General features: G+C 42.7%; 1 protein-coding gene across 1 annotated transcript in view; it reads right to left on the bottom strand.

Annotated features, from left to right (window-relative positions):
* Window positions 1-25,478, bottom strand: part of BAZ2B (bromodomain adjacent to zinc finger domain 2B) — a 3,835,724-nt gene that overhangs the window by 138,765 nt on the left and 3,671,481 nt on the right. The window contains exon 38 of the mRNA XM_044074749.1: window positions 13,984-14,127. Coding sequence (XP_043930684.1) covers window positions 13,984-14,127 — 144 coding nt within the window. The remainder of the gene's footprint in view (window positions 1-13,983; window positions 14,128-25,478) is intronic.

Genomic DNA, 25,478 nt, shown 5'->3' with positions numbered 1-25,478 from the left:
TGGTTTTAGATCCGAAAGTGCTTACTGACTGTAATTTCATTAAATTTGATTTTTCTTTTTTCTTATGGTTGATTTTTTAGTATTATTTTGACAGTTCATTTTTTGACCTGAGTGTTCCATTTTACCTAAAAAAAAAAAAAAAAAAAAAAAAATCTTTGAGGATTTGAAAAACAAATTCCAATGGCAGACAAGATCTTATCATCCTGCTCATTCCTGTTAAGTGTATCCTTGACCTTTGGCCCAAACAGAGTCAAACCATCACGGGAAGGATGACTTAAAATGAGAAGTTATGTACCTACCATAATGTTCCATGTTAGTTGTCTTCTCTCGCCTTCTTTCTTGCTGGATGGGTTCAGAGCCGATCCTCAGCTCCGACTCGGCCACTTACTAAAGCTCGAGAGCTAATTTTACCGGCTCGAGGCAACCCTATATCCCATGATGCAAGGCGATGACTACCCAGATCTCGTTTGGTAGCTAAGGAAAATTATGCAATATATTCCTCCAACTGGAGAGGAGGAGGAAGAGGTAATAATAATAATCCCCCGAAAAAGATCAACCTGATCTAGTGACACTAGTAAGCTGATTAGCTGGAAAAATTGGATCAAGACTCTTAAAGGAAGAGGAATAATCTTCTCGGTCTGACCAGGCTAGGGGGATGGTGGGCGGGACGCAAGAAAGAAGGCGACAGAAGACAACTAACATGGAACGTTACGGTAGGTACATAACTTCTCAATGTTAAGTTGTCAATCTCGCCTTCATTCTTGCTGGATGGGACCGCATCCCTAGCACCTCTATCCTGGGTGGCTCAATGGAACAGACTCTTGAGAACGGTGGAAACAAAATTTGCTCCGTCTCTGGAGGCCAAGTCTAATTTGTAATGCGAAACAAAGGTATGACGAGAGGCCCATGTGGCTGCTGCACAAATAGTGTCTATTGGAAGTCTAGCCTGAAAAGCTGTAGATGTAGCTAGTGCTCTGGTAGAATGGGCTTTTGGCCTAGAAATCAACTCTTTACATGCATTTATCAGCTCAGAGGTAATCACAGAAGACAGCCATCTAGATAGGGTTACCTTGGATACTGGAAGGCTTTTCCTGTTCTCTCCATAGGATAAAAACAGTTGATCAGATTTCCTAAAATGTTTGGTTCTGTCCAGATAATATCTGAGTTGGCGGTGAACATCGAGATAATGTAGTTTTTGTTCCGCTCTATTAGAATAATTTGGGAAAAAAAGTGGAAGATCAATAGATTGATTTAAGTTAGTCTGCGATGCCACTTTGGGTAAGACGGATTAGTCCTTAGAGAAACTCTGTCTTTGTGGAAGATTAAGTAGGGAGGACGAATGCAGAGGGCATGAAGCTCAGATACTCTCCTGGCAGAAGTAATGGCGACTAGAAAGAGTGTCTTCCAAGAAAGAAATTTCAATGAACAGGTAGCCGCAGGTTCGAAAGGGGGAAGAATCAAGGATGTTAAAATTAAATTTAGATCCCACTGTGGTGGGGGGTCTCTAATCGGAGGTTTAAGTAAAAATATACCTCTAAGGAATGCCTTGCAAAGTTTATGTGACATGATGTTGTGGTCCAACAAGCCGATATGAAAATTTGAAATGGCTGCCAGCTGAACTTTTACTGTGGAGGAAGAAGATCCTGAATGAAAAATCTCGGCTAGGAAGTCCAAGACCGAATGAATCGGAGCAGTAAAGGGATCTATGTTCCTAGCTTTTGCCCAGAAGGAGAAACGTTGCCATTTACTAGTGTAAATCCTTCTGGTGGAAGATTTAAGGGAAGCTACTATGATATCCCGGACAGGATTAGAAATCATAGGAAGCCTGGCTAGGGATGGAAGTGGAGCAACCAAGCAGTGAGGTTGAGAGAAGGTATGGATTGGTGCAGCTGCCCTGACTGGTGGGTCAGATCATCTGGAACTGGGTCCAGATGCCATGGCTGTACCAAAAGATAACGATGTAGGAACGGAAACCATATCTGTCGAGGCCAATAAGGGGCAATGAGAATCATCTTGGCTCTCAAGGCGGTTGCTTTCTGAATTACTTGTGGTATTAGAGGGAAAGGAGGAAAGGCATAGGGAAGTCCCCGGGGCCAATCTTGGATTAGAGCGTCTCGGGGGGGATGGCCTGGAAGGAGGAAGAGAGAGAAGAAGTCGGGGCATTTGCTGTTTTGAGGGGTAGAAAAAGATCGCAGCAAGGAAGGCCCCACTTCTGAAAAATCTCTTCCGTCACAGATTGTTTGAGAGACCACTCGTGAGGCATGAGAATAGCTCTGCTCAACCTGTCCGCTATGATGTTGGATTTCCCGGGGATATGCGTTGCTATCAGAAACCGCTGAGAAGAGATTGCCCACTGCCAAAGTCTGAGTGCCCCTCGACACAGTGGATAGGACTTGGTTCCGCCCTGCTTGTTGATATATCACACTACGGACATATTGTCCGTTTGGACTGCAATAGTTCCCAGGGGAAGAGAGTCGTGGAGGGCTTGCAGCGTTAAAAGCACTGCTCTCATCTCCAGGACATTTATGTGCAGGTGGCATTCGAAAGGTTGCCAAGTGCCATGGACCATCCTGCCCTGAAAGTGCCCCCCCCCCCCACACCCGATCAGGGAGGCGTCCGATGTAACCGTGGCAGGAGGAAGAAAGGGTCTGCCCTGATGGACTTGAGGGGACAATATCGACCAGGTCAGATGCCTTTTGCAAATTGGAGTTATTATGATCCTGTGACGCATGGGAAGTCGTTGAAGGGACCATTGGGCGAACAGCATCCATTGTAGGAGACGCATGTAAAAGCGGGCAAGGGGAAGAAGTGTTATGGCGGCCGCCATAAGACCCAGTACTTTCAGAGCAAATCTGGCCTGAACTTTGTCACTGTGAAGAATCACATGGATGTGGTTTTGAATATCCAAGATCCTTTGGTCTGTTAACTTTGCTGAAAGTTGTACGGTGTCCAATTTGGCGCCTATAAAGGTAATAGATTGACAGGGTGACAAGGCAGATTTTTCGAAATTTATAGAAATCCCTAGCCCTCTGCAAATGTGAATGGTGTAATCTCTGGCTTGGATGCCTGGTGGTGGCAGTGAGGAGCCAATCGTCTAGATATGGAAACACCTGGAATCCTTGACGTCTCAGGTGAGCCGTAACCGCTGCCATACATTTGGTGAAGACTCTGGGGGCTGTAGTGAGTCCAAATGGCAGGGCTCTGAATTGGAAGTGACTGGCCCCCAGCCGAAAGCGAAGAAACCTTCTGGAGCGCCTGTGAATTTTTATGTGACAGTACGCATCCTGAAGGTCCACCGAGCACATCCAATTGTCCTTGCCCAGAAAGGGTAGAATGGACTGAAGCGTGACCATCCAGAATCTTGTTTTCTTTACAAACTTGTTTAGTTTGCTGAGATCTAATATTGGTCTCCAGTCCCCTGACTTTTTTGGTACTAAAAAGAACCTTGAGTAGATTCTGGATCCTATTTGGTCAGCTGGGACTGGCTGGATGGCTCTTTTTGCTAGCAGTTTTGATATCTCTGGTACTGCTAGTTCCCTTAGACCGGGTGGAACGTCTGGAAGGTTCCCTTTTGCTGAACTGGGGTTTGAATAAAGGGAATTTTGTAACCCTCTGATATAATCGACTGTACCCATTTGTCTTGAGAAAGGGAAAGCCAGGCTTTTGGGTACAGCGATAATCTTCCCCCGACTGCCTCCGAAGGTGGACAATCGGGCAACATCTCAGGGATGCTGGAAGGGTTTGTCAGAGAGAGGCTCCCTGCTACCCTGATTCTGCGGACCCCCTCTGCCCCTAGGGTGGCGTCTGTTGTTGTTACCCCCTCTGCCTCTCGGGGGTAAACTGACCTCGTGCGTCAGGCATGACTCCTTGAGATTTGCGGAACCACATTTTCCCTCCCTTCTGACCTTTTGGGTAAGGTCTTGAAGGGGTGGAGAAACGGACTCCTACGGCAGAAAGAGTCTTGCCATCTTGTTCGCATCTAGTCAAGGTGTCTCACTTGAGGTCCGAACAAGGTCGAACCATCAAAAGGAGAGTTTGTGAAGAACGCCTTGAAGGGGTCTGCAAAATTACAAAGCCGCATCCAGGATTGATGCCTTAAAGCCACTCCTGTGCCTGCGGCCCTACTCGCTCCATCGGCTGCATATGAAATGAGCCGAATGGAGGAGTTAACAATGGAGTTTAGGATTCCTAGTTGTGAGTTAATTTTATCCTGGGACCCAGCAGCTGACGGATCCTGTAAAACTTCTCCCAACTCTTTAAGAACATCTCTTTGAAGGCGGGTGAAGTGACACAAGTAGTTCAGCGACCGTATGGCAAAGGTCGCTGAAGAAAAAATCCGCTTGCCGTACCTATCCATAGTCCTGGAATCCTTGTTAGGAGGATGCACAGGTACTGAAGGATCAACTAGTTCCTTCTTGGTGGCTGCAGCCACCACCATGGCATCAACCGGGACGCCTTTTGTCAAATATTGCCTATCAGGTGGGGCCGTGATGAATTTAGAAGGCCTCCGAGGAATGGGTTCCACCGAATCCAGGGCCATCCACGCCTTCCGAGCCACCACGTCCATAAGAGGGTCGAAAGGCGGAGACACCCAGGAGGTGGAGGGTCGAGACATGAACGCCTCCAGGTATACCGACTCGTCCTCGGAAGGATTAAGGGAAGGCCAGTTCCCCCTCTACTTAAGCAGTTCAAGGATGTCTGAGAAAGAGACATCCTCAGAGGGGGACCTTGGGGATCCCTTCGACTCATCCAAGTCAGTATCGGACGTAATAGACTCGGGGGAGTCTAGATGTTTCCTCTTACATGTCCTCTTACGCGGAGGTTCACCTGACGGGTCAGGAGAAGCCGAGGAAGATATTCCCAGTGGGGAAACCTGAGGCGTTGGATCTCTGGGTCCGGGAGCAAGAGAGTGGGAAGAGACGTCAGCAGGCACTGTAGTGGGAGGAGCTGATGGAATTGACCGTTGACTACGCCCTGGGGCTAGTACACTCCTCATCACCTCGAAGGCTCCCCCGTCAGAGAGGCCAGAAGGCTCCCGCTCTGAAGAGATAGGAACCCCAGGCCGCACCGACAGGGACGGCTCCGAGGCTGATGTCGGGGCTGAGCTCACCAGCGCCGAAGCTCCGAGAGGGAGAACAGGGTCGGACAAGGGTCCGATGCCACTCGCCCCCTCAGAGCCAACGAGAGAGACCAGACGTCCGGATCCCTCCAATGAAGGCATCAAGGAGAAAATTGGAGCAGAGGACGACAGAGCCGAAGGGGGGGGGGGGTGGTATCGGCTCCGAAGTCACAACAGTCACGGCTCCAAGGAGCTCTGGCTCCGAGCTCTGTAAGAGAGTCGAAGGAGAAATGTTAGGTGGATGTGTAATAGCTACCGTCTGTTGAGACGGGCTATGGAGCATTTGGGCCAATGCCTGAGACTTTAATAGTCTACTCACCACTCTCTCAAGGTCGTGGTCGGACAGCCTGGACGACCGAGAAGACCGGCTCCGATGGCTCCGCTCCGAGAGCAGGGGTGATCTCGGAGCTGAATGCATCGACTCCAACGAAGCGGATCTTGATCTCTTTCTTGAGATAGGTGGAGCCTAAGGAGCCGAGGATACGTCGGCTCCAGCCGGAGCCGACACTGAGTGCCCAGATTTAGCAGTATCGGCGCCGGATGGAGCCGATACTGTAGCTTGTGACATAGAAGGATTGGATCCGGCCGGAGCCGATCTCATCACAGAAGGCGAACCAGTAGCCGATGGCTTAGGGCTTGGAGCCGAAGGCTTAACTGGTTTCGAGGGCTTCCCCGGAGCCGACTTAGTCGGGGAGCTCTCAGGCTTTAATAAGCCCCTCAGTATTAATTTATTTCTGCGCTCCTGCAGGACTCTCGGGCTGAAGGCATGGCAGACAGCACAAGAGTCCTGCAGGTGCAGAGGTCCCAGGCAGTAAACACAAGAAGTGTGACCGTCTGTTAGAGACATCTTCTGACAGCACGAGTCACACTTCTTGAAGCCTGAGACCTTTGTGTCCTTCGACATAACTTTGTCGAGGAAACACTAAGTGACAAAAAACACAGACACACACACAATAAACACCCAATCCAATAAAAATTAAAACAGGGATACAAACACACTCAAACACCACACAGAATCCCTGACAAAAAATTAGGAAAGGGGGAGGCTTAAGGCCTAACTTAGGGGAAGGGATAAATAACTGGAAAAATAGGGAACACTAACGGAAATACGGTTAAACTAATTGTTAAGAGTTTACACAACAAAGGTAGTGACTAAAACTAAAGGGGAGAGACTAAAAGTCTGAAATTTGAAAAAAACTTACCAGGAGCTGGTAAAAAAAGCACCTCGCAACCAAAAGTGGCAAATGAGATCTGGGTAGTTATCTCCTTGCATCATGGGATATAGAGTTGCCTCGAGCCGGAAAAATTAGCTCTCGAGCTTTAGTAAGTGGCCGAGTCGGAGCCAAAGGTCGGCTCCGAACCCATCCAGCAAGAATGAAGGCGAGATTGACAACTTAACATCTTTCTACAAAGTCGTAGAGCCACATCCAGGCATGATGTAGCACAGTAATATTTGTACCGGCTACTTGGGCTGTGCCATCTGCTGCTTCAGATAGCAGTCTCATGGCAACATTTGATGACTGTAGGGTAGACAACTGGGAATCCACAGTTTTTTGGATATTCACTGACTGGTTACCCAGCGAGGAATTTGAGACTTCCTTAATCAAACCCTCTGGAAACGTGCCAAGTCAGCCATGTAGTTCAGTGCATAAAGAGAAAAAGTGGCTGAATTACAAGTCCGTTTTCCAATCTGTTCAATGTCCTATATTCTCAGGTAGGGGGATGAATAGAGGAACTCTCTTCAGACAGTTCCTTTTTAGTGTCTGCTAATACCACCATGGCATCTACAAAGCACCTTAGCCCAGTACTTTCTTTGGGGGCAACTAAAATCCTGTCTGGTTTCTTTGGAAAGGGATCTGCAACATCAGGTTCCTTGCAGGCCTTATGAGTAGAGTAATGGGGTTGACTAAGTTGTCAGAAGAGACCACCCAGGAAACTGAAGGGCCGGACCCCAAGGCTTCGAGAAACATAGACTCATTAGGAGGAGGAGTTTCAGTGGACCATCCTCCCCTCTGTTTCATCAATTCAAGAAAGTCTCCAAAGGAGATGCCTTGGGGAGCCTTCTTCCTCATCTAAGTCAGGGTCTTTAGTGACAGACTCAGGAGAGGAGTCCATATGCTTCCTTTTACAAGTTCTCTTCCAGGGAATGTGCCTTGGGATTCCTGAGGGGGGACATATCAGATTTGGATGTTGGACGTGAATGCCAAAGAGTCTCAGAGCCTAAAAAAATCTGTCTATCCCTTCCAAGGAAGTAGGAGCTATCTTCAGAGGGAGTCTGGATGGATCTTAACTCTTGAGTACATACCAGTCATTTTGGTCTGGCCAAGGCCCTCTCCATGGCCTTGAAAGCCTATTCAGCCAATACAGCTAAACAAGAGCCACCAAGTTTGGCAGAATTGGAAGCTGTCTCAATTCCAAAGGAAGGAAGACCTTGGAACTGAGCTGTCTAACTGCCGAAGCCCTGAGTGGTAGAGATAGGTTCATAGGTGTGTACTAGGCTAATGGCCCTGGAGCCTTTACAAGCCTAGCCCATAGGATTACCCTGGCATTGTAATGCCCGACCTTAGTTCCCAGTGCCTCTGTCAAGTACAGCCACTGGAGTGATCCCTGGGGTGCTGGGGTGAATTTTCTATTTCCCATCCACTCATCAAGATTTCTCTTGAAGAGGACCAGTGAGGTGCTCTGTTTGACATGTATGGGAAGTCTATTCCATAGCAATGGGCAGTATCTGGGTTATGAACATGTCCCTCCAGCACGTTCTGTTGATTGTGGTAATGAGGTAGAGGTGTCTGGAGTGTGCGGTGCAGAGGGATTGGGATTTATTTAGATGTAGCATTTCTGACAGAGCTAGGTCAGACATGGCTTTGTAAGTCAAGCAGAGATCGCCTCTAAGTAGGCGATATGAGACAGAGAATAGCTGGAGTTTTTTGAGTCTGTCCATATAGGATAAGTGTTTAAGGCCTAGGATCCTCTTTGTCAGGTACTTTTGCGGCCTCTCCAGTTGTTGCAGGTGTCTAGTGAGGTAAATGCCAAATGGGGCATTGTACTCAATGACTGGTCTAATGAGGGAAGAGTAGAGGGAGACAGTGACCTCTTTCTTCCTGGATACAAAACCCTTAGTAATAAGATGTGCCACATAGAAGGACTTTCTGACCACAGTGGCAATGTGGTGGTCAAAAGTGAGGTTGATATCAATCTGTGTTCCCAGATCTCTTATAACGCCTTCTGTGTTCAGTGGACTACCATCGATGTGGTAATTCATGGGAACTGAGTTTTCCCCAAAGGGGATGACATTTTTTGGTACTGAACTTAAGGCCATGGTTCTGACAACAGTCGTTGGTCTCTGAAAACCATCGGAGGTCTAGCACTGACACTCTGATTCCAGGATTCTACTAGAGTCAAGTGAGTGAGGGGAGATGTTGAAGCCAAAGTTTCTAGAGTAACAACTTTGAAAATGGTACTGTGGGAAGACTGGATATGACATACACCGGTTCCAAGAATGGAGATGGCATAGGAAGCTAAACAGCTGAGTGGAAGAAGTTGATCCTGGGCCTTTCCTCAGGGATGGAGATGGAATAACTCCCAGCTGAATAAGAGTCCTCAAGAACTTCCTTCATCATTCAGCTGATGTCAAATTCAATAAGGCTTCTAGCAGATCGTCCAGATCTAGTGAATGAGGCTATGGAAGTGGGCCTCAATGGTATTTTTCTGTAAAATAGGTGAATGAAGCCTTCGGTTGATAGGCCCTGGTGTAAAAGATGTCTTTGGTGAAGGAATCTGGATGTTAATAACAGTTGGATTTCACTGTCTTGAGACTAGGAGTCAGACCTGCAACAGTTGTGGGGTAGGGTGACCTACTCTTGGATTTCTCCAAGCAATCCTTGGGTCTCTCTTCTTTAGACTTTTCCTAAACCTTATCTCTCTCCTTGTGTGTCTCTTTTTCTTTTGCTCTGTCCTATTCCCTATTCCTTTTCTTTTTGGAGGAAGGGGAAGAGGTGGATGCCTTTGGGTCCAAAGACATTTTGGACCATGTTTGCAGTGGAAGAAGACCTTTCAAAATCAGTTTTTCTCTTCTCCCCTGAAGAGCTCTAGTGCCATACACAGCACAAATGGAACACGAATATTGTCAGTGGGAAGGCATCAAATGTAGACACATTGTGACTGTGGATCTTGAGGGGTTATTTCATGCCCACAGGATGAACACTTTTTAAAACCCATTGACATCAGAATAACTATAAGGACTTACAAATATAAATGTTAATTATAGTTATCTAAATAACTATATCATTCACTAGTTATCTTAAAGCTTCATTAGTATCTGCTCTCTTAGTACAAACAAAGGACAAAATCTTTGCATTAAACACTTACATCACTCTTATTCAAAAAATATCAAGAGAGTTTAACTATTTTGAATAAGCATATTGAACTTCTTTTACTTGATGAATTTCCCCTTTTGATTCCACTGATTCTTTCTCTGATTTGGACATCTGGTATTTCTGGGAGATTGCAAAAAGTGCGGTTGTGTAAAATATTACAATAAAGGTAGATGTTCCTGTCTTCACCGTTGCAGTATTTTGTACCAAAGGGATTCCCTGCCAAGAGTAGTCCAACGTCCGGCTGGTATACCAAAGCCTTATGCTTTTACAGATGTCATATGTCACATGTATGCTCCCCACTCGAGGTATAGGGCATAAACGTGACATACGGAAGTACATACCTTAGAACTGAAAAGCTCCAGGAGGAAGAACAGTCCATAGAATTAGGATGAACATGTGCATCCAGAAGGAGAAAAAGAAATTAAAAAAAAAAACAACAGAGCAGAAGGGGAAGGAGGGAGTGAGCAAAAACTGCAAAAGTAAAGAGAAGGGTATCTACTGTTAGGGTAAGATTTTACACAACTGCATTATGTCTTTCTACTGTTGCAGTATACCTTACCAAAGGGAGAGTAAAAAAGCTCAAGAGAAAACTTGGGAGGAGAAAGGCCCAGAAGAGCCCTCAAGAAACACATGCAGTAATAGCTCTGGCAAAGCCAGCTCGTACTCTGGAAACAACATCTAATTTGTAATGTTTAGTAAAAGTATGGACAGAGGTCCAAGCAGCAGCCTCAATGGTGTATTAGTATCCAATCCTTTGAAAAAGGAACCAGAGGAAGCCATATGCCAGGTAGAATGAGCCTTTACAGAGGCAGAAACGCATTTTCCATGAAAGAAGCAACAAAAATAAATGGTCTGAGATCCATGAGGATATAGTTTGCTTAGAAACATAGACATCTGGGATGAAGGGAAATAAAAAGTCGCTCAGACTTGCAAATGGCCTAAGTCTTATCTAAATAATATCTGAGCCATCTATGCAAACCCAAGGTGTGAAGAACCTTCTCACTAGCAGACTGTGGAGAAGGAAAAAAGGAAGGCAAATTAGCAGACTGATAAAGAGAGAATTAATTAACTATCTTGGCCATAAAGAAGGATTAGTTATGAACAGATGCCCTGTCCCTATGAAAAAACAAAAAAGAAGGAAAAGCCGCAAGAGCCTGGAGTTCAGATACTCTCTTAGCTGAAGTAAGGTCCAAAAGAAGAACAGTCTTCCATAGAGAAGTGTAAGAATCTCCTGTAATTGGGCGTTATGGGGATGTGCAGGTAGGGATCTTTGATATCCAAGGTGGCTAGGAATCCTTGACGTAAAATCAAGGAGAAGAGGGTCTGCAGAGTGAGCATACGAAAGGTGGGTACTTGCAGGAAAAGATCTAGGATTGGTCTCCTGGGACCATCTTTTCTTGAGACTAGGAAGAGTCTGGAATAGAAACCATTCCTTTTTCTGTCATAGGGACAGACTGAATTGTTCCTTGGGTGATAAGGCTGTCTATAACTGGCTGAAAAAGGGGGAGCTCTTTGGGTGGCTGTGGAATACCCCTCATGGAAGGTGTTGTGATCCACATCATGAAATAACCCTCTTCTATGATACATAAGACACAGCTGTCAGAGGTAATGGTTTTCCACACAGGGAGACAGTGATAGAGTCCTAGGGAAAGCGGGGTGGAATCGAGAGGTTTGTTCAATAATGGCAGGTAGTCACAGTCTACCTCCCCTGTCCTGAAATTGAGGCATCTGGGCCGGAGGCTGAGCAGGCCTGGAAGGGTTTTTTGCTTCCTGGTGCTCCTTTTGCCTCTGGAAGGGGGAGCTGAATGTTTCCTTATAAACTGAGATTTTGAGGGGTAATTCCTGTGGAATTTGGGGATAGGAGAAACAAACAGATGCTTCAGGTCTTGTAACTCCTTCCCCTTCTGTTGGAAGAGTTTTGAACAACTCAGCCACCTTTGATCCAAAGAGGGCAGAGTTATCCAGAGGCGCATCCAATAGTTATGCCCTAATATCATCAGGTAAAGGCTGTAACTGTAGCCAAGAATATCTTCTCAGGACTGAGGCAGATGCAGCAGATCTGGCAGAGGCTTCAGCTGCAATGTAGCTGACCAGAATGCCAAGTGACCTGAGAAGACAAGGATATAATGCAGGATATCTGTGCCTTGACAGGAGAGTCTGGGATCTCAGTCAAAAGCTTAGTAGCTTGTCCTAAAAGGGCTAGGGCATATTTAGATGTATGAGTTTCGCAGTTTATTGCCCTAAATGTCAGTGTAGCTGAGGTATAAAATTTCTTCCCAAGGCGCTCCATGGCCTTGCTGTCTTTATCTATAGGGAGAACTGGGGTGGAAGGAAGCAGTTTTGAGGGCTTATCAGCTGACACTGATACAGTGCCAGGATCTGCTACAGGGAATTTGCTAAGAAATTTGACCCCCTCTGGGACCTTGAAGAATCTGTCAGGCCTTTTGGGGACAGGGGGCTATGAATCAGGATTCACAGAGGCTGCATTAAAAACATCCAGAAAAGCTGGCAAGACTGGAGGTATAGCTGAGGGAGCAGGAGTGTCAAATTTGTAGACGTTCATAGTATCTTTTATGAACTTCTTTCTTCTCAGTGGAATCCCATTTAAAGAACTCCCTTAATTTGGAAATGGTCTCCCCAAAGTTGAAATCCTCACTTGGAGAATCTATCTCAGCAAAATCCTCCTCTGGGTAAGCATAACCAAGAGGGGGGGGGGTAACTGGGAGACATATGACAGGGAATCCTCTGAAGAGGAGTCAGAAGAGTCCTCAGCTTCAAGTTGGGAAATATCTGAAGCCTGAGGCCTAGGGCAAATCACCAGGAGAGCCACTGGGGAGGATGAGGGTATGGCAGGCCTAAAAGCCATAAAAGCAGTAAAGAGGCTCTGAGAAAATGCCTGCCAGTCTGGCTGGCTCTGTACAGGAGAACAGACATACTATGTTTTCATTTTTCTTTTCAGGGAAGGCCTAGAGAGCATAGGGGCCAAGTTAGGCCTAGGTTCTCTAGCATCTTCAGTCGTGGTAGGACCTATCTAGGCGGCCAGTACAAGCTGAGGTTCCCTCTCACCATCAGTAGCCAATGTCTGCAATACCTCCGAGGACGTGCCCTAACCCGCTGGGTTCTGCGGCTTCCCCAATGTTACCCACTGTACCCATATCGGTGGTGACCAAACATTCCTCCAGGCTAACATCGGCCACAGGAGAGACGTCGGGTGGAGGAGGTGCAGCAACGGATTCAGGCCTAGTAACTTTGCCTTTTTCTTAAGTGGCTCGACAGGCCGACTGGACGGCCCTTCTATAGCTAAAGCTAAGCGCTTAAGGCGCTGATTTTCTACATAAATATTCAAAGCGTGCAGACGACTGCATAAGGTTTTAGGGACGAAGACCTGACAGATGGAGCAGGACTTATGGTCATGGGTAGGCCTTAAACAGAAGAGGCAAAGCTCATGGGTGTCCTTACGGGGATCTGACAACCGCACCTACACTTTCCCTTCCTGGATGACATGAACCTAAACAGGCATGCAGTGACCTAAAAGAACAAAATGTCCCCAACAGGGTATTTATCTTAGGAAAGAACGATCTGACAGCTGGTATGGCAGGAATAGCTGACATTCGACTGGCAGCAGAGAAGTTCTGATGTCTGGTAAGTGCAGACGTCACTTTTATGACCCACATTCCCTTAGCCAACATCAGACATCCCAAGTACCCTGCAGTGACTAGAAGCTTTTGCATACTGGCTAGACATTTGGGTAGCAAGAGAGGAAAACCCAAAGGTTTGGAAAATTGCAACATGAGAATAGAAGGACATCTACAGTTGAATGTAAACCAGTGCCTTTTATTCTCTTTGTACAAAATGATAAAAGTGTGAAACAATGTTTAAGCTCCACAAAGCCTGACCAGAACCTACAACTGAGGAAGGATCATAATTCCCTTCGGAAAGGGTGCCCACTAGTAAAGCATTCTTTCAGGCAAAATTGCGGATAAGACAGACAGACAAGCAACTAGAGTTTTCACTTCATAAGATGTGTATTATACAGGTACTAGGCTGCATATCAAGTATGCATTCCTGTCATCAGAACCCAACAGTGACATTTTTAACATTACTGTTTTGCTCCCAGATCAGAGTGTTTTAAGAAATCTATGAAGAGTGATATTTACATGCAACAGGGAAAACTATTTCTTAAAAGATCTTGAGAGCAATATTATGTTTCTGTTTTGTTCCTAGATCAGTGTTTTAGCAAACAATTTCCTATTCAGAGGGAACCACTCCACTGTTATTACTACAAAGGTAATGTGGTTAAGCTTCCTGATGGCTTTCCAGCCATAAGCTTAGTACTACGTACTTATGAACCTAAGCAGTCTGTTGAAGAATGATAACTTCAACTCAGCACAGAAGGCTACGTCTTGAAATCTCATAAGAAGCAATAGTAAAGACTTGCCTTCAGGTGGCACACATGCACTACATGAGGTTAATAAAAAAGATACTTACTGTGCATTGTTAAGTTTTTCTCTAATAGTTGAAAAGTCCATTGGCTTTTTAATAACTTTTCTGTAGCCAGGAACAAGTTTCAAGTCTACTGGAAGCAGGAAGGGCCATGCATCTTCATGCGTTTCCATATCAGACAGGATCATACTGAATGAGACACAAAAATAAAAGTAAAATAAGTTGTGATTTTTCAACTTGTTGTCTTATAAATACAGAACAGCACTCAACATGTGCTTGATCTAGTTATTACATTTCCAGTCACTAACAACTAACTTTAATTACAAAAGTGCTGGAAATTTGGTAAATTAACCCAAGGACCATGAGAAAGCACATCAATAAAGGCCCGATTAACAGCCAGAGCAAGAGAGCATTATTATCCTTTGCTCACAAAAGCTATCCGACTAGAGTAGTGGTGCACAACGTCCAGCCCTGGGGCCAAATCTGGCCCTCGACGCAATACCATCAGAGAGTAACCACAAATTAAAAAAAAAAAATACTATGCCTTACTCCAGTCACGCAAACTTTCCAGCACATGCTTACTTACCTAATTGACTGCAGATGCGCACACATCTAATTTTAGCTGCGGAAGTAATTATTCTTTGTTGTTTATAACTTGCAGTCTGCAGCCATGACTTATTACAAACTCTTGCAGAAAGTATCTTTCTGCAAGAGTATGCAATAAGTCATGGATGCAAGCCAGAATAAAGTTAACACAAAGTTGATGTAGAAAACGGGCAATTTTATGACTGCCGTCTTAAGTAAAAATGCCAGTCACCTGTACCTATTATTAACTCGTAACAACTTGCTATGTTGAGGTGGCCCGCGGATGCATTAAGAATTCTTGTTGTGGCCCTCCCCACAAAAAGGTTGTGCGCCACTGGACCAGAGTATAATGACATAATCAAAATGTAAAATATTACGTTTACACAAACTTCTCCACAAATCTCTCTGTTCTTCTTGAAACAATATCTTAGAATGCATATCACTAGAAAGGTTCCCCAACTTATAGTCATCGAATACAAAAAACAAATTTGGTGATAAAGTCTTTGGTCAACATATTGCACATGTACTGCATGTGTATGGAATAATCTCCCCCCGTCAGACTCGGACTAAGACCTCCGGAAATATATTTAAGGTACTGATAAGTTACTCACTTTCAAGAAAACCAGTTATGTTGTAGGATTCCACAGGTAACTTTAATATAAAATCTTTTCTTCCCATTTATTATTATAAGAATGTGATAACAGCATGTCTACTGATGTGATAACTTACCTGAAGTGAACTTAAAACTTTTTTGTTCCATAAAAAATTAGACCATATATCTCATAAGAGTACATTCAATTAGTTACATATGTTTCTCTACTACTCTGTAGCCTTACATAAAATCAGCACTGTGTTCATTCTAATTAATGTTTTTTGATATGTTACTTTGGAATTATTGATTAGTCAGTATGCACCTCCTAGTTATGCCACAGCTGCTTTGCCTAGCATGCCAATGGGCTTAAACATTTTCCAATGTAAAAAAATCAATACATGTGTGTCACTGCACATTTGTAACATATACTTTGGAGCTTTTCACCACAAACATCCACTGAGAATAGACCATGCCAAGTTTTGACTTCCCATCAACAAAACAAAACACAACAGAAATGTTAAAAGCATTAACTACAACACCTGTGGAGAGATGATGTATCTAATTCTTTGCAATTCTTTACTTCTAATGTAGCCTGAGTGCATAAAAAAAACAAAACAGTTCAACAGTCATGACTTGAATATTTTGAGTGGGAGAAACTAGTGTCTATCAAAAGATGCCATCCCAGTGATAGCCAATATATAGGCTAATCAGTACTAGAACATTCCTTCCGTTTTTTAGTTCTGCTTCACCATACAGACTGAAAAGAAAATGGAGACAGACACAGTGAAGGACAGAGACCTAAACAGCTAGCAAATAAATAAATAAATGGAAAAGTTATTAGCCAGGCAAAGCATGTTATAATATGTTAACCTACAACCTAAGAACCTGGATCACTTCTTTCACCTGAGGAAGGAAGCAAAAAAAGGCAAAAAAGATAAAATAAATTAAGTACAGGAAAAAAGAAGGAAACAGAATTACAAAGGTTGTACCACGGCTCAATGACAAACTAGTATCTTTGCACTAAAAATGACTGGCCTTCAAAGATTCCTTTAAATACTGGTGATCTGTCCCCATCATCATTCTACTGCTTTGATAAAATGAATGACAGAGAAATTCCAATGGCTGGTGCAGTGTGTTGGGACTCTGCAGCAGCATGAGCTCATCCATTTACTTGTAAAAAGTCCAGAACACTATACAGACTAATAATGTGCTTCTAAAACCATCTGGACCTACAAAGCTGATACAAGTATAACTTTTTGCTCTTGCTCTGTTTCAGTGATATTTAACACTTCTGTGCTGCATTTATTGATCTGGTTGAATTTATCACGGTTTTTAAGCCTGCACTTGTTAAAGAAACTCCATCCGTTTGTTACTGTACTGCTCTTTGGTTGTTTTAACAGTATTCTGATATTTCCTAACTTCCTCTGATACGGGTCTATATTATATGCTCAAAGAGACTTTTCTTCAAACATATAATCATTGACACCTAAAGAGCGGACACACTGAAGCGTGAACGGCCACGTCCTCGAATTTTTTCCTCGGGGAAAAAATTCAGTTGGCTGTTATCGGGAACTGCCCTTTACACCAATGTAGAGTGATCTCTGAGTTGGTATATTTAGTTAGGGGTGTGTGGGGGGGCACAGCACCCCATTGGGGGTGGGGGGGTGAAGCCTCCCACTTGATTACAGTTTTGACATTTGTGTTTTTTGTGTATGGCCCCGTGAATTTTTTCCCAAGGAAAAAAATTTCCGGACATGGCCGTTCACGCTTTAGAGTGTTCGCTCTTTAGGTGTCAATGATTATATGTTCGAAGAAATGTCTCTGAGTATATAATATAGACCCCTCTGATACTGCAAAAGCTGTTCTGAATTTGCCAAAGTTCTCCTGAGTCTGTTAAAATATTTCTAAGTTTTGCAAAGTTTTTCGTGTTGTGAACATTTCTCTGGGTTAGTGAACTTGTTTCCAAGGATTCCTGGTATTGCAAGAATTCTGACTTCTGTAATTTGTTACTTCACTTGAGCTCAAAACCAGTTTGTTTTACATTAAAAGGGTTCTTTTGCACTCTGGTGGGAGCAGAGCGCTAAATTCAACCCATCCAATGACACAACTACAGCTCAATAGCTTAGTGTTTCCTGTGCTTGCATATAAACAAACCTCTCCAGTTTAAAATCTTCTATAGGAAATGCTCTCCATAGTCTCCCACTGTTCACAGCTGCTCAAAGAGCTGCCAGTTTGTGCAGAGGGTGGTACCACTGCAGGTCATCTAATAATATACCACTAAACACTTTCAATTTGACCTTTAAATGACTCTCCTACTCCTTCCCATCTAGAAATTGTGTTTTCTTGCTTTACATACCATAGGCTAGATTCAGACCTGCTGAATCTAGACTGTTTGCCATCACTGTGCTCTTAAATGAGCCATCTTACATTAAGAGGGCATCCCTGAACCCTTCTGGCAAAAGTGTGTAGCTCAGGACCCATTTGAGTTGGGGACTGCTGGAGAAAAGCTCAATTTGGGGCTTCCCCATGGGTAGTTCTGTTAAAAATTGTTTAAATTCACCTGTGCATAAGCCTTGCATTTGCTCATTATTGTGCACTGTGCAACAGGGTTTAGCAGTGCCCTGTATAGATGCAAATGCCTGGGAACATAATTTTTCCCTAGAAATCTTCAAGTAGAACCCCCCCCCAAGCTTCCCTGCTAAGCAAAGGGCAACTCAGTTGTGTTCTAAGCAGCGTTCTCACACTTATCATCCACAACCTACTATACACCTACTGCCTTTGCTACTCCAAGTCAAACTAGCCCACTAGTTAAGTCGAAGTCCTAAGCCAGCTAGCCCGCTTCCTTCCCAAATACCACATTCAGAAAAATCCTGCCACAATGGATGGTACCCAAGAGCAAATACATGATTTTATGAAATACCTACATCAAAGTACTAGTTTTTTGACTTTGACATACCAGGTTACAACACAAGTGAATTAATTGGATGTGTCCTTAAACATAGATAAAACAGGCTTTAAATCCACTATCCATAGGAAACCTACCCTCTCTAACACCTACACTCAGTATACCAGTTCCCATCCTTTATATCAAAAGAAAGGGATAGTTAAGGGGCAGTTTGTACGGGCGTCCCGAATGACCTCTGACGAGAATGAGTATACTCTGGAGTGCCAAAAGTTAACTACCATGTTCCAGTAGAGGGGGTACCCAAAAGAATTTACTACCAACATAAGTAATGAGGTGAAGGAAGGCAGGAATAATAAATACAAACCCATTTTAGGCACAGGAAATTTACATCTTTCCACAAACCCTAGTAACGTTCAAAATACATCAGGAGGGTTCAATAGAGCCTTCGTTACAGACTATAGTGTCAATGCTGGTATCATTAAAGATATAGTGGTAAAAGAATGGGAAAATTTTAGTGATTTTACTGACCTTCCCAATCTCAAAGGGAAACCAGTGAAAACTGTTTTTCAAAAGGGTAGTAACATCAAAAGTCTATTAGAACAAGGAGGGTGTATTCATGCATTTTCCAATCAATGCAGGGTGCCCATTCAAGTGTGGGGCCTGTTCACAATGTTATAGCATTTCCCATACTGACAAAGTATTCATTTCAGCTAGAAACAGATGGATCATAGCCTCCTCTTATTCAAATTGTAATACACAGGGGCTAGTAAACATAGCTATGTGCCAGATGTGTGATGGGTTCTACGTTGGAAAAACTGAGAGACATCTAAGACGTAGAGTATATGAGTACATGTATGAAATTCAAAAACAAAATTCTAAAAATGCTCTATTTAAGCACACCCTGGTGTGTAATCAAGCCAAGTTTTTGTTTTTTGTCTTGGAAACTTTGCCTAGGGAAGCCAGGGGTGGGCCTTGGGAAACAAAATTGGAGTATCAGGAGGCCTATTGGCAAATAATATTGGAAGCCAACAGGACACAAGGATTAAATGACAGTATATCTATTTTACCACTGCTCAAGTTAAGAGCAGCAAAACTGTGAAGTCATATATATTATACATTATACAGGATGAAAGTTTTTTTAAATAGTGTACCAGTAAGGGCTATATAAATTATTTATGCTCAAAGGATCATATATTATTATTTTTATAAAGTATATGTTTTATAAGAATTTTTTATACGAATTTTTATCGTTTAGTACGTGATTGTAGATAAAAAGTGTAAACAACATATTTATGCACAATAGACCTTGGTGCTTTAAATATTGATTGTCAATTAATTCAGCATTATTAAATGTACCTTGTGACTAGTATTTAAACAGCCTCTGAACTAAAATTATATTATCTGATGAAGTCAGGGTTTTTCTCTGACGAAAAAGTTTTTAAAAGGTCATCACCGGCATTTATATTTTAATAAATCTATAGTGGTTGCAGTTTTGCTTCAAGACTGACTTCTTTGGAGATTTGTTTTGGTGTATTCAGTTGAGTCTCTACATTTGCAGTTGTTTGTTTGATACATGGAGCCACGTGAGGCAGAAACCAAATCCACTCAGCAGTCAGACCACCTTTTGGGGTCTGAAGTTGGAGAATTTCGCAAGTTAGCAGGACAACTAACTCAACTTATTGATTTATTAACTCCATTGAGCAAAGGACTAATGGCATTCGTCTCTAGCAACATTACTTTCAGGAGTCAGGAACGAAACCGGGATGAGGGTCCACCCCCCGGCCAACTTTTGCATGGTACAGTCCGTGTTCAAAATATCGGCGTTTTGAGTAATTTATCTCAAATTTTCCAGCAAACGCCAGGTATATTGCATTCTTCCAGTGTTTCCAGGGATAATCCTCCTTTGGAGGTTAACTTACAAGAAACAGCACCCTCTGCAAGCTTTCAGGACTGGCTACACAGTAAACCAAACTTTGAACTTCCTGAACGGGTTTACACACCAACGGAAACAAATGAAACATTCTCAAACCTTAGATCAACTTCGGACTGTACTTTACAGGTATAAAAGTCTTAATCTGGACAATATGTATTTGAATGAATGTCTTAAAAAACATATTGTGCCTAAAGGCCTTAGGATATTTAAATATCCCAATAATGTTGTGGAAGGGAGTGAATTTCACACGGATCTTTTAAGAGCTTTTGATAAATGTGACTTGGAAATTGTTCAAGCCATCATTAAAAATAATGAAAAAGAAATTTGTAAATTTAACGAAGCTATTGAGACCTGTAACAACAGAATTGTTAATGATTTGATGTTTACAGTTGAAAATGAAGAGAGAAAACATTATGACCTTATTGAGTACAGATAGACAGAAAATGTCAGGATATTATTGTTAGAAAACACAAGAAATTAAATTGGGATATTAAGGAATGTAATGAAGGCAAGCAATACCCTGGGCCTCCACCCACCCACAGTACCCACCCGAGAGATGGCAGAAGACTTTCTGCTTCTAATCTTGGTAACTATGTGGAGGGTAACAATGTTAGTAGTGGTGGTGGGGGGGGGGAGGACGGTGGTGAAGAAAGCTACCAGCCTCTTCCTAGGCGTTCGGAAAGGATTCGCAACCAAAAGAATAATAATAACCATTTTCACAGGGTGTTTGATCCACAGAGAGGGGGAGGGGGTTTCAACAACAGGAACAAGAACTGGTAAACCCCATACCTCCAGTAATCGAATGTTACCAACGGGACAACTACGAAGTAACAAGTAGATCTGTTTTTCACATTTTTAATTACAGCAACACACCAGTGACGGAAACTTTTTTTAGTTTATTCTCCAAGGGCTTTAAATATGTGCCTAATCGAACCAGTAATACAGCCCGGGTTATCATGGACCTTAAAATTTTCATTAGGAAAATTAATTTGGAGAATTTATTTGGAACCGACTCCAATTATGGGGACAGATCTACACCTAATAGGTCCAGTATTCTTAACCCTCCCATACACCCTCAGCTGAAAAATTTGGAATTAAGATTAGAGAAACAACTTAGGGCTAGATTAAGATATAGGAAATTTACACCAAACCTAGATGAGTCCGAGCAAGCTTTACTCATCCATCTTAAAAATCCTGACATTCGTGTCATGGAGCCCGACAAGGGGGGGTATTGTCTTCATGGACAAGATTGTGTATGAGGGTAAAATGAATTCCGTTTTACAGGATGAAACTCGATACAGTCAAGTATCAATTAATGAGATCAATATATCACGTAAAAAACTGACATGGCTATTAAAGACCTATTCGACCAAGGGGTCATTGATTATAACACCTATCTATACTTGGAGAACAAGACTCCCAGGGTACCCTCTATATTTGGGCTACCCAAAATATACAAGGATATAACAACCCCCCCCCCCAGACCCATTGTGGCCTCTCAGGGCTCAAAGATTTCCCCCTTATCCAAGTTTTTGGACTGGAAATTAAGGCAACTATGGGGTAAGGATAGGCATCTATTAAAGGATTCATGGGAATTTCTGGGCAAAATAACCCCTGAACTAAATGTTTCCAACTTACTATTTCTCACTACTAATGCAGTTGACCTTTTTTCCATCATACCCCATGAAACAGGTTTAACCTGGTTGGAAGAAGCACTTAAAAATATCCCTGGGGGTTAGTGACAATGAAATATTCCATAGTATAGAATTAGCGGATCTTATTCTACATCACAATTTTTTATATTTTTCTGGGGAATACTTTAAACAAGTAACTGGAGTTGCCATGGGGGCCAATTGCGCCCCCACTTATGCAGATATCGTCCTTTCTGTATGGGAGAAAAAATATATTTTCAACAGTGAATTTTGTAAATAATGGAACCTATACACTAGATTCTTGGATGATATCTGCATTTTTTGGACAGGTACCCAAGGGCAAATACATGATTTTATGAAATACCTAAATCAGAGTACTAGTTTTTTGACTCTGACATACCAGGTTACAGCACAACAAGTGAATTACTTGGATGTGTCCTTAAACATAGATAAAACAGGCTTTAAATCCACTATCCATAGGAAACCTACCTTCTCTAACACCTACATTCAGTATACCAGTTCCCATCCTTTATATCAAAAGAAAGGGATAGTTAAGGGGCAGTTTGTATGGGCACTCCAGACTATAATCTGATGAGAATGATTATAGTCTGGAGTGCCAAAAATTAACTACCGTGTTCCAGGAGAGAGGGTACCCAGAAGAATTTATTACTAACATAAGTAATGAGATGAAGGAAGGCTGGAATAATAAATACAAACCCATTTTAGGCACAGGAAATTTACATCATTCCACAAACCCTAGTAATGTCCAAAATACACCAGTAGGGTTCAATAGAGTCTTCGTTACAGATTATAGTGTCAATGCTGGTATCATTAAAGACATAGTGGTAAAAGAATGGGAAAATTTTAGTGATTTTACTGACCTTCCCAATCTCAAAGGGAAACCAGTGAAAACTGTTTTTCGAAAGGGTAGTAACATCAAAAGTCTATTAGAACAAGGAGGGTGTATTCATGCATTTTCCAATCAACGCAGGGGCACATTCAAGTGCGGGGCCTGTTCACAATGTTATAGCATTTTCCATACTGACAAAGTATTAATTTCAGCTAGAAATAGATGGATCATAGCCTCCTCTTATTCAAATTGTAATACACGGGGGCTAGTTTACATTGCTAATACACAGGGGCTAGTTTACATTGCTATGTGCCAGATGTGTGATGGGTTCTACGTTGGAAAAACTGAGAGACATCTAAGACGTAGAATATATGAGCACATGTATGAAATTCAAAAACAAAATTCTAAAAATGCTCTATTTAAGCACACCCTGATGTGTAATCAAGCCAAGTTTTTGTTTTTTTGTCTTGGAAACTTTGCCTAGGAAAGCCAGGGGTGGCCCTTGGGAAACAAAATTGGAGTATCGGGAGGCCTATTGGCAAATAATATTGGAAGCCAACAAGACACCAGGATTAAATGACAATATATCTATTGTACCACTGCTCAAGTTAAGAGCAGCAAAACTGTGAAGTCATACATATTATACATTATACAGGATGAAAGTTTTTTAAATATTGTACCAGTAAGGGCTATATAAATTTTTTGTGCTCAAAAGATTAAGTCATATATTATTATTTTTATAAAGTATATGTTTTATAAGAATTTTTTATACAAATTTTTATTGTTTAGTACTTGATTGTACATAAAAAGTGTAAACAACATATTTATGCACAATAGAACTTGGTGCTTTAAATATTGATTGTCAATTAATTCAGCATTATTAAATGTACCTTGTGACTAGTATTTAAACAGCCTCTGAACTAAAATTGTATTATCAGATGAAGTCGGGGTTTTTCTCTGACGAAAACGTTTTTAACAGGTCATTACTGGCATTTATATTTCAATAAATCTATAGTGGTTGCGGTTTTGCCTCAAGACTGAATTCTTTGGAGATTCACAATGGATGGCAGTTTCCTATCATTTCTCTTGTCAGCTTGCTTGATATGGGCATCTTGAGGCAATGTAGCAATTGCTTCATGTATACTGACAACCATTTACTCCTAAAGCAAACTAACACCTTATGTGAAAGATGCAAATACACTGTGGAATTGGAGTCAATTTTCTCACATAAAGACATCAAACAGGTTGTCAGCACACATGCTTCACCTCTCACACAAACCTCACCTCTCTCACAAAATAAGGTCACGACACAAACCCACATACACGGAGGTAATCACTAAAAGCCTACCAAAAGTACAAAGACCTCCCAAACGCATGCCACCCACACTCACTACTAAGCAAAAAGAAACCACTACACAACACACACACACCACTGTCTCAACAAATAAGTCCCTAAGGCACAACACATCAAATGCCCTGGTCATAGGCAACTCCATAGTAAGGCACACAGGTGTCCCCCCTCACCAGACTGGACAAGGAGAAGGTCACGGTCAGCTGCCTATCAGATGCCAGGGTCCAACAAATCACCCATCCACTCAAGTCGCTCAGCAAGTACAGTTATGACTCTGTCATAGTCCATGTTGGAGTGAATGACTTGAGAGGTACCTTTCTGGACTATAAAAAGAGAGACATGACTGAACTCTGATTATGTGTCCCAGACAAGTATGTCCCTAGCCCTAAGCAGTATCCTATCCTCACCCAGGATGATGCCACAATATAAACAAAAAATATTGATTTCAACAATTTCCTTAGCTTAGGGTGTCATTCCAGTGGGATCCAGTATCTGTCAGCCTGGGAGGATATGACAGATGTACCTTGTTGCTTTGCTAGAGATGCTCTGCACCTGTCTCCCCCTAGGTTTTCAGATACTGGCAAAGACCCTTGCCTCCCCCATACTGACTTTTCTAGGCAATGTCAAAACAATACATTTTCCAATGTAACAAAATCTAATAGAGACAGACTCAGGGTCATGCTGCTTAATGCTAAGAGTTTAAACATGAAACTACACTCTCTGGAAGCACTCCTCAGCTTGGAGGATGCTGATGCCTGTGCAGTTACCAAGACATGGTTTATGTTTGCCGAGACCACCCTGGCTGTGTTAGGTTACAATGCCTTCCACATGTTCAGACCTCAAAATGAGGATGAAAAAACCAAAGGTGGAGGTGTATCCATTTTAATTAAAACTAAATGCACTTTGAGACTGGTCAAATAGCATGACTCTCTCAAATTACTCCATGTCCAATTAACCACTGGGAAAGTAACATACCACATCATTGCTATCTATAAATCCTGCACCATGAACCAGGATAAGCACACTGCCTATCTCAATTTACTGGAATCCCTCGCCATACAGCCCAACACATTAGTTATGGGAGATTTCAACTACCCTTCCATAGACTGGGAGACATACATGAGCAAAAACACTCTCGCCCAGAGGCTCCTGGACTTTGTTAACACAAATGCTCTGGAACAGATAGTCTGCACCCCCCACTAGGGGGCTCTAATGCTCTGGACATAGCACTCACCAACATGGGGGGGGGTCACTACTTCCCCAGGCGTGATGCCCTCCCTGGTTAGGTCAGACCACAAATTATTCTTGTTTGAACTAACTACTGGAACTGACATCCTCACATAAACAAAAATTATAAACTTCACCAAAGCTAACTAGCGCACTAAGTGATTGTATAAAAAGCTTCATACCACCCGCAATTGCAGATATCAATGATCACTATGCAAAAGTGTACACAAATACTCTATACAAACGCTTAAGTGACAGCATAAATTCTGCTGTATCTGACCGGATCCAAGCCAGGTCTTCCTGTAAAAACAAACCACCAAGTATAAACAGATTATATAACAAAAGGAAGAAACTATTGCCCAAAAGCAGGAAGAATACCACTCTGCAGAGGAAAAGGTCCCCCTAAGCCAAAACAGGAAAATGAGAAATCTTGTAGTCTTCTAAA

Source organism: Protopterus annectens, chromosome 6.part0 (genome assembly GCF_019279795.1).
Source record: "Protopterus annectens isolate FY-2018-M chromosome 6.part0, PAN1.0, whole genome shotgun sequence".
Lineage (NCBI taxonomy): Eukaryota > Metazoa > Chordata > Ceratodontiformes > Protopteridae > Protopterus > Protopterus annectens.
Note: the sequence above shows the minus strand (reverse complement) of the source record. Positions and strands in the feature narration are given on the sequence as shown.